The 10,452-nt window shown below is 34.5% G+C and overlaps 1 protein-coding gene and 1 long non-coding RNA gene across 2 annotated transcripts; one reads left to right on the top strand and one right to left on the bottom strand.

Moving 5' to 3' along the window:
- The first annotated feature begins 97 nt into the window (after positions 1–97).
- LOC128669916 (uncharacterized) lies at positions 98–6,826 on the top strand. The gene is made up of 7 exons (XM_053745148.1): positions 98–202; positions 563–654; positions 1,014–1,191; positions 5,013–5,143; positions 5,224–5,287; positions 5,734–5,851; positions 6,506–6,826. The coding sequence occupies exons 2-7, from the start codon at positions 564–566 to the stop codon at positions 6,713–6,715; spliced, it is 792 nt and encodes a 263-aa protein (XP_053601123.1). The 5' UTR covers positions 98–202; position 563; the 3' UTR covers positions 6,716–6,826.
- A 224-nt stretch (positions 6,827–7,050) lies between these two features.
- On the bottom strand, positions 7,051–9,758 carry LOC128669918 (uncharacterized). Its single transcript, XR_008404707.1, has 2 exons — positions 9,617–9,758; positions 7,051–9,488 (listed from the first exon to the last, which is right to left on the bottom strand). It is a non-coding gene; the product is annotated as an uncharacterized LOC128669918 (long non-coding RNA).
- Positions 9,759–10,452: the final 694 nt, after the last annotated feature.

Raw genomic sequence — 10,452 nt, forward strand, 5'->3', positions numbered from 1 at the left:
AACCAAAAATAAAATTTGCATACAATCACAGAGCTGCTAGTAATAAAAATATGGCAGTGATTTATTGATAACGGCAATGTTTTCGACTAATTTATCAAAATTCGCAAATCGCCGATGATCTGTTTTTCGTAGATAGCAATTAGTTTAATAAGTCCCACTGTCAAGGATTGCTGCAGTAGCTTCTTAATCGTGAAACTCTAAGGTGAGTTTTTTTCCTTTTTTTTGATCATATTATGAAGAACTCTTTCAAATCATCAAAAGATGATTTGAAAGATTTGATTATTTATGAGTACTTATGCTACTTATATGTCTTCGACTTTCTAGTGACTATTTTATATCTAATTTTATTCCTGAGACTAAATAACATCAATAAGTGTATAGTTATAAAATAAAGAAAAAAATGATCATAATATATTTTAAATTTTACTTTGGTACCTACCTAATTGGCTGTATTGTATTTTCTAGCTGCTTAAATATATTTTGTATTTATAATATAAAAAATATATTTAATAGTTACGCATATGTTTCTTCAGTGGTTTACAAAGGGCAAAACAATTTTCAGAATGAAGCTATTTTTGGTACTTATATTGTGTGCGTTGGCGGCGGCCGCGCCCCGCTCTCAGAAGCAAGATGTGCTGCAGTTCGATATGTCAGGTAAATTAATAATTTTACTTTGTACCTTTGTTTGTAATAAGTAAGAGTTAAACAAAAGATAAAAAAGTGTGTTCCTTACTATATTGCTATTATTATTAATTGTTAGGTAGGTTGGTAAGTACCTACTTAGAAATAATCTAAGGAGGAGCCTATATTTGAACGAGGGTCTTTAACTACATTCACATCAAACATCAAAATCCGCGAAAAAAGCAGACGGACAAATAGACTTATGATATTAGTACCTATGGATGTTTTGATCTGAATAGTTTTTGATTAGCAGATTACAGAAATATATATAATTGCGACCTTAAGATACCTTTACCATTTTTAGAAAATAAGAAGATAAAACAATGTTTTAGCCGCGGATATCAACAACAACCCCGAGCAGCGCAACATCCTGTTGAACGCGCTGATCCGCCAGCTGATCGCGTACGTGCGCCGCGTCATCAACAACGGCTCCGTCATCTTCGGCTTCCCGCCCCTTGACCCACTCGTCGTCGAGGAGTACCACCTCTACATCCCAGCTGGACTCATCAAGTTCGTATTTATTTATACGTAAATATTTATTATACGTCGGACAAATAATTAGTCCATGATGAGCTCATTATTATTACAGACCTACGACATAGGATGTCAGAATAGTACTAGGTATCTTATCATTCGCAATGAAACTGAAAAGTTGACCATGTATTTTACTGTGTTTTTATCATTATTTTTTATCTCATATATTTCTCTCTTCCTCACGTTGATCCAGTCCATTATTGACTGTGGCGGCACCTTACATTATTTAATTTTGGAGATTTGCAAAGCGCAAAAATGAAGGAGAAAATGATCTCATAATAAAGTACATAAAGGGAACACCAACCATCGTTAAAGCTATCTCAAAAAACTACAACAACCAAAAAAACTCATCGAGCAAAACCTAAAAAACATAACATATCAGATTGTTGATGACTACAGACGCATAGCAACAAAAAAATCGGCAATATCGTGTATATATCTTAACGCAAGAAGCATCAAAAAGAAAGGAAAACTGGACGAACTAAAGTGTATTTTAAAATCAATGCCAACTCTAATTCAAATAATATTGGTGACGGAAACTTGGATAAAAAACGAAGATCAGGCCCAACGACTACAAATCGAGAACTACACCCATCATTACAATTGCAGACGAGATATCAAAGGCGGCGGAGTATCAGCTTTCATACATAACGACCTAAAACACTATCTGATTAGTTCAACATATGAGGAAGGAAACAACTACCTCTGGATCCACTTGGAGAAGCTTACACTCAATATTGGGGTCGTGTATAAACCAGGTCATACAAACCTTAATACCTTTCTGGAAACCTTTGGATCACAATTACAACAGAAGAAAAGATCAATTATATTTGGCGACTTCAACATCGATCTACTGGAAAAGAATAAAAACTTGACCAAATACAAACAAACGTTGAAGGAATCAGGTCACAGAATACTAAATAAAATACACCAAAAATATTGTACAAGAGTATCAGATTCAAGAAAGTCAATTCTGGACCACATTATCAGTGATTTGAAAAATGAGCCTTCCAATTTTGCTATTATCAATTCATCTATGTCAGACCATAAACAATTTTTCTTCCAATTGAATAGGTACAAACCACCTAAGAAAATGCGATCGGTATATGAAGCAGTAGACTACAAAACTCTATATGCAGAAATGGAATCATATGATTTGAAAAACATAGCAAATAAATACGAAGATCTTGACGATAAACTGAAGCAATGCATATCACACAACAGAGTAATAAAAACGAAAATACTGAACCCTCCTAAAGAGGACTGGATCAACGGTGATATTGTTACTGCCATCAGTCAAAGAAATTTTTTATGGAGGCAACATAAAGATTCCCCTGGAAACAAAAGTCTGGAAGAGAATTTCAATCAAAAAAGGGACACAGTAGCTAAATTAATCTCAGGTACAAAAAAATCTTATTATCTAAAATTGTTTTCAAACTGTTCACGAAATCCCAAAAAAACCTGGTCTCTTATCAACGATCTAGCTAAAAACAAACTTAATCAGGGCAGTTCTTGTCCAAAACTCTTAGTAGATTCTAAAGAAATTACCGATAAAGCGGAATTATGTGAGGTTTTTAACGCATACTTTTCCACCATAGGCTCCATATTAGCAGAACAAATACCTGATAAATATCATAATAGCGAATACAACCCTGTTATATTGCCACAAAATACGAATGGACATGAGTTGCTTGCCTTTCCTCCATGCGATGCTAAAGATGTAAAAGCGATTATTCAAAACCTTGACCCAAATTCTAGTTGTGGAATTGATAAAATCAGTATAAAAATTATAAAATGCTTGCAAGACCTAATTTCAGAACCCTTGTCGCGTTGTTTCAATAAGTTGATGATCGATGGTGTATTTCCTGATACCTTAAAGATTGCGAAAGTAACACCTATCTTTAAGTCTGGGGCCATAAACGACCCAGGCAATTACCGCCCGATCTCTGTATTGCCGGTCATATCTAAAATACTAGAAAAACTATTATATAATCATTTGCTAAATTATCTTGACACTCTCGACTTCCTGTCACCTCGACAATACGGTTTCCGGCCGAAAAGCAACACGACAGCAGCTATAATCGATCTGGTAACAAAGATAAAAGCTAACTTGGACCAGAAAAAGTCTGTTTTGGGTGTTTTTATTGACCTAAAAAAGGCTTTTGATACGGTTAGTCACAATTTACTATTACAAAAGTTAGAATGCATTGGTATAAATGGCGTTGCTCTTAAAATGTTCAAATCGTATCTAACAAATAGGGCACAAATAGTTCAAATTGATAATACTCAAAGTACGGCTCGATTCATTACCCATGGCGTCCCACAGGGTTCCATATTAGGACCACTTTTGTTCCTCATTTATATAAATGATATTCCAAAATTGGGTCTTCATGGTCATGTAACCTTGTATGCGGACGATACATGTCTATTTTATATAGGTAACAGTTTAAATGAAACTACAACACAAGCTCAACAGGATCTTGATAAGTTGTTCGAATGGTTTCAGTTCAATTTATTAACCATCAATATTTCTAAAACAAGTTATATTATATTCAAGACAAAAAATAAAACAATCCCCCCCCATAACTCTCTAAAAATTAATGATACATTTATTGAACAGAAAGCTCACGAGAAATATCTTGGCCTTAGACTTGATAATCATTTAAGATGGGATAAACAAATTTCATACATAAAAAATAAGTTAGCTTCACTTACAGGGTCACTCCGTAGTATAAATGAATGTGTTCCTAGAAAACTCAAGTACAATATATACAACTCGCTCGTAAAGTCCCATTTGTTATATTTAATAGAAATATGGGGTACTGCCGCCAAGACCGGATTACAAGAACTACAAAGAGCCCAAAACAAAGTAATAAAAGCACTATTCTGCTATCCCTACTCAACATCCACCACAAAGATTTTTAAAGAAACAAAATTAATGAACATTCAACAACTTTATCGTTATAATACTTGCATTCTAATTAGGAAGATACTAAATAAAAACATGCACACTAGTTTATCGTTTACCCAAAAATCACAACTTACTAAACGCAAATTACGTAGACCAAGTTTACTTGTATTACCAAAGATACGTACCAAGTTGGCGAAAAAAAGCATCACTTTTGAAGGAGCACTCTTGTACAACAAATTACCCTCTAATATAAAAAACGCGGAGTCCTTTCAATGTTTCAAATCACAGCTACACGATTATATTATTCAAATATAACTGTTGCTATTTATCCTGAATAAAATAAATGTATATCGTTGATAAATACTTGTATAATAATAAACCTACATTGACATAAGGGAATAATAAGATTTTCTGTACCTTTTGTTTGCCCATTGTCTAAAATGTTAATGCGGTGACTGCATCCTAGTTTAGTTTAAGTATTGTTAATTCTGTTCTCATGTAAGTGGATTTAATGTAATCTTTTTATGAGAATAAATTCTTTAAACCTATTTGTCTATGGTTTTACGACCTACCTGACGTCAATACTCTTTAGGAAACTTGTTGTTACCTATTCAGTAAAGGGAGGATATGGATTTTCGAAGTACTGTTTCCGAGTACCTATCTACTTAGTGCGGGTATATAACACGCGTCAATTTATCGCAATGTCAAGTGGCATGGGTGGCCCTTGCATTAGTGCATACGGTGAAGAAACCTGCACACTGGTTGATAGTTTAGTTCACTAGTAAGTATGTACATATGCTATGCCACTAGATACGCGACTTGAATAAACGATAAGAAAGAAGTGCATAAAATTAATACATCTATACTACTATATAATAACTTCCAGCTTGGACATGAAACTAAGAGATATCTTGATAACTGGTTTTGGTGGCTTCGAGGTGCCAAAGAGCGAGCTTGACCTGAGGAGTATGACGTTTGACTTGGACATCGTATTCCCACACTTAGACATTGTTGCAGGTGGGTTTTCATGTACTTTGTTACAAGTAATAATTAAAAAGAATTAGAACAGAATTTTTTGATTATTTTGTGCTTTCCAGGTGAATACGACTTAGTCGGTGACCTCTACAACGCTATTCCTCTATACGGAAAGGGCCCTGCCAGGTTTGTTCATTTTCTAACATTTGTACTAAAGATTAATAAATGATTAAAAACGTTACGAAAATAAACAAAAATGAACTTTAAGAACATCTTCACAAAGATACAAAAATATGTTTTATTACCTATCTACCTACTTATTGCCAATGGGCCCACATAGCCAAATCACAATTCGAATTTTATTAGATTTATCGAGTAGGTAAGCAAATAGTAATAAGTAGATCATCTGCTCTGTAATATCCAGCAACAAGAGAGGCTTTAAAATAGCGCTCGTTTGCAATGAATATTAAAATGAATATCAAAAAATGTGCGGTTAAAATTGAATAGGTTCCATCCCAGGAAGGTTCACCCACGTAAATTGATTCCACTTTTTGGTATAACTGAGAGAATAAGTATATACTGAATGTATTTATACTTGACTATACTGAATATATAACAACTCTTTCTTGCAGGTTTGTTATCGAAAACTTCAGAGTAAGCGCCATACTTCACCTGAAGCAGTCTGAGGATGGAGCCTCTGTGCTGCTGGACAGGATCTCAGGCGCTTCCTTTGCTATCCCTAGTTTTAAGGTAAAAGCGTGCTGTTTATTGCACGGGTATTAAGCCGATTACACGCTATATTTGGCCGACTATGTATCCCAAATAGGGAATATAATAACACATTTGAAGAAAAACCCATAGGTAGTAAGTAGCTCATTCAATAGTTCAGAAAGATACTTGGTGCTCCGTCCATCATATCATAATACATGATAGGTGGTTAGATACGGTCTAACATGCAAAGTTATATTCGTGTTTACCGCCGTCAAATTTAAGTTTCAAGTAATTTTAAAATGTCACTTTCTTGTTAAAGTTATTAAACAGTAGCGACGCCCTCATAGAGCCAGATAAGATAATATTAGTAAGAAGTATGAGATAAGTATCTGATTTTCAAACTATTTTTACAAGCTTTTATTATTTTATTAGTTCCGTCCCGATTTTTGCTTGTTCTATCTGTACCTAATCAAATATTTCTTTCTAGCCGTCCTACAGAGTTGAAATTTCCCACGTCACTTCAGTTTCCATGACAATATAGCGCACCCAAGATCGGCTCCCAACGAGTAAACTCCTTAATGGTTTACTGCATGGACATGGATTTTTCATGTCAGGCGTTAAATGCCTATCTAATGACAATAAAAGCTTGTGGCAAAAATGACACTTATTGTAAAAAACTTGTTTATATTTCAGTGTGATATCAATGGTGTTATCGGCGGCGGAGACATCGACGCTATAGTAAACGCCATTACTGAGGAAGTTCTGATTGGCTACGTAAACCGTTTCCAAGGAGCCATCTCCTTCATCGTATCCACCTTAGGCGTGGATATCGCGAACCCATTCTTGGACCAACTGAACACCTGGAGATACATCGCACCTTTCATTCCTCGTAATTCGGACTAAAACTACTTCATTACTAAGAATACTGTGTATGAAGAAATCAATAAAATTAAATCCCACAGCGATATTGATAGGATCTGTATGTACATTAAACGATTAAATTGATAAAACCTCTGTATTGTTAAGTTTAGAAATATTTTTTGTAACCTTTAGGTTCCAGTCCAACTGAAAACCTAACAAACTGATTATAACAGTGGAACACGGATATCGAAGCGAAGTCCGTGGTTTGCACTGGGAATTGGATAAAAGGTAAAGTAGAATTTATACTAATACTAATGAGCAAATAGCTCAGACGCGTCGCTAGATTAGGAAGATAAGACAAATTTATACGACAGATTAACACATACTGCTTTTAATTAGTCACAGATTTGTTACATACGTTTTAAAAACACTTGCACATAATTATGAAGCCTTCATTCTTATTTATCATTTAAGAATAAAAATCGCTATAATCTGCAGTTTCGTGGTCACCAACATCGTTATCCCACACTTCTCTGCATTGTCCAGTGGGGTCTAAAAGGTAGCCTTCAGGACATCCTCTAGGAAAGATGAACGGAGAATTCAAGAAACCAGATCTGATTGCGCCGCGATCTACCACTTCTTCCGACATTTCGACACGCTTCGGCCTTTTCGGACGAGATAATACGAAGCTTAAAAGTAACAAAAAAATTAAGACTATAGCACGACCCATGTTGACTGGCGATATCGGATAAATTAAACAGACAATAGTAATATCAGAAAATGACGACTCGTACTTCCACCACCCACGCGGTGGATGTAGATATCAATGGGCTACAATAAAAAATAAACTACGCCCGTTTGTGTTTGTACAAATTTGCCATAAATTAGGTATGTATACCTGAATTTGAATATTTTGTTTCAAGTTGTAAATAAAACAATCAAATTCAAAATCAATTATGACGTCATGTAAATTAAGTACCTATTGGATAATTCATGTATCATAGTTTTTGTAAACTCAGTCAAAGTACAGTTGAACAAGTCGTATGTTATTAGCGACCTTGTTCAGATCTTTTACCGCCCTTGAGATCGGCGCTTGCCTTAACAATTCCGTTCTCGCTTGCGGAGTCGCGAACAGAGGAGGTCGCCGCCACACGTACCTGTCCGGCAGTTTCAGCGCCAGCCACTGTAGCACCACCTGGTGGCTGTTCCTACCCCGAAGTAGCTCGAACAAATATGTCGCTAGGGTAATTTGTCGTCTAACCTCGAGTGAGCTGTAATCCACCATCCCGAGAACAAAAAGCGTTGGGTACCTCAGTGGATAAAACGGATATACTCATTTTCAGATACAGATATCTTATAAATTCATTTTGTAACTAAGTATACTGCCGACTTCCAAAAATCTTGTGAAGTTTGTTGCGCCACTTCTTTCTCCAAAATCGTCATTAACAAACATGGGTCTTGGTGGGTATAGTTACCTAATCTGTTATTCTATATTTTTAGCAAAAAAATAATTATTCAGTACCTAGCCCAACTAAACTGTGTAGATAATATTTCTTGAGACCATATCTTGGGAAAATTGTTTCGAAATACACAATAACAAATACGATAATGTAAATTAAACAATGAACTGTATAAAAAAATATATTTTAGAATAATCTGTAATAACAAAACTATCCTAAATAAACCATATAAAAAGTGTATATGTCAATAGTGACTCAAAAATATTGGTAAATTCACATTAACAAAGTACTGTTTCTTTGGTTCTCATATAATTTTATATTTATTGAAAAACCGAAGTTATGTCAATAAGTAAGTAAATAAATAATGTTTGGTAAACTTAAACATTATTTGGTAAAGTTGATAACTTAACATTTATTTTTTGGCATAATGGTATACAATATATATATTTTTGATTAGATGAACAGAATTAAGTATGCAATATAATAATAGAAAGCACCAAACAAGTATAGAATAATTGAAATTGCATTCAAGAATATGTGGAATTAACATCATGACAAAGTAGTGAGACAAGCCACCAGTTTGTTATGTACCTAACATTGTAATGTAATAGGCCACTTTATGGTACTGTTGATAAAAATATTGTGAACCATTGTGGTTATTTTTTTATTACTAGATATTAAGAAACAATAGAGGGACACCTGAGACGATTTTGACCCAGTAGGTAGTTCAATTGGACAACTGGCACTAAAAATGTAACAAAAAAAATTATTTCCTGCCAGTACCAGTATCTAGAGCATTATAAATCTCACTTTTGTGCTTTTTCCCTTAAAGTTTAATTGATTTTGTGTTGCAATTATACTAAATCTTTATAGGTACTTAAGTACTCAAATCCAAAAACAATAACTATGATGGTAAGATTAAATGCTACTTCGGGTTTTAATTATAAAATCTTTTGCTAAAAAACAGCAAGGTAGGCTTGATAATATAGTACTTACTTTCCACAGCAGGCATCTGAGTCCATGCCACGAAAGTAATCCTGTGGTAATAATGTGTAACTATAAAAATTAAATAACATTGTGGCAATTTTGTTATTGTCAGAGAAAGCAGTGCCCCTGTCTGCGCGAATTCTTTGTGGTGTGGACTGACTTCTTTTGATTATCAATATTTGGGCAATGGTGGCATTTGTCTTTCTCTTGGCTGCGGAGGAGGTTGCCGCTCCCTCGGTTGAGGCGGAGGTTGGGCAGTCGAACGACGAGGCTGTGGGGGCGCCTGCCTCACTCTGGGTTCTGGGGGGGGTTGTCGATCTCGAGGCAACGGCGGTGAAATCGAACATGGACGAGCAGCTGATTCCATTCTTTAGAAAAAGTAAATAAAATCACTTTTCTTATCTCTACTTTATACAATAAATAATGTCTCGAGTTATTACGGCGCCACCAGTTACTAGTCAAGATATTTACCTATGTATGAAACTTTAATACTTACGTTACTTATTAAGACCAAATAAATAAATATTTGTTTGGTTTCTTGCAATGGTTTTTGTTGTGAATTCTAAAATATAAGGTGATTTTTTATTTTTGTAAAATGTGACACTGTGACAATGCCAAAAATAATTGACACAATCTTGTCCAGGGATGGCCAAAAAAAATCGATATATCAAAACATCAATATTTTTTCAGTAAAATATCGAAGTGATATATAGATTTTCAATATTTATTTTTAAATATCAAATTCGTTTATCCAATCCGATTTCTAAAAAAAAGGAAAATAGTAAAATCGATATATTTTTCCAATCCGATTTCGAAAAAATCCATATATCAAAATATCGTTTTTTTTTGGTCGATATTTATTATATTTATTTATTATAGATATTACGTTACATTTACTTAAATTTATCGTACATTTGAAAAATATCGATTCGATATATATCGATATTTTTCCCACTTGCCCATCCCTAGACACTTCACATCATTGACAGTTAAAGTGCAAATATTTTTCAAATGCTATTATACCGTTACCGGTACCGCGTGTAACTTTACGACATGGATCAAGAAAAATTAAAAAATATTTACAGTTATTACGTCGTTATTATGTACATACAATGTAATTTTGCCCCAAGTTGACTTGTAGACTATTAACAAACCCTATTATACCCAAGAAAAGGAAGACGCCTGTCCTCTGCATCTCGTCTTGTGCTGTGCGTCGCCGGTCAGTCCCATTTTCACAAAATCATGTCGTCTCCACGCTAGAGACCTCAAAGTGTAGAACAGTAAACAGAGAAATCTATAAACATTGTAGTATCTTTCATTTCGATCATACAA

This window comes from Plodia interpunctella, chromosome 5 (genome assembly GCF_027563975.2).
Source record: "Plodia interpunctella isolate USDA-ARS_2022_Savannah chromosome 5, ilPloInte3.2, whole genome shotgun sequence".
NCBI lineage: Eukaryota > Metazoa > Arthropoda > Insecta > Lepidoptera > Pyralidae > Plodia > Plodia interpunctella.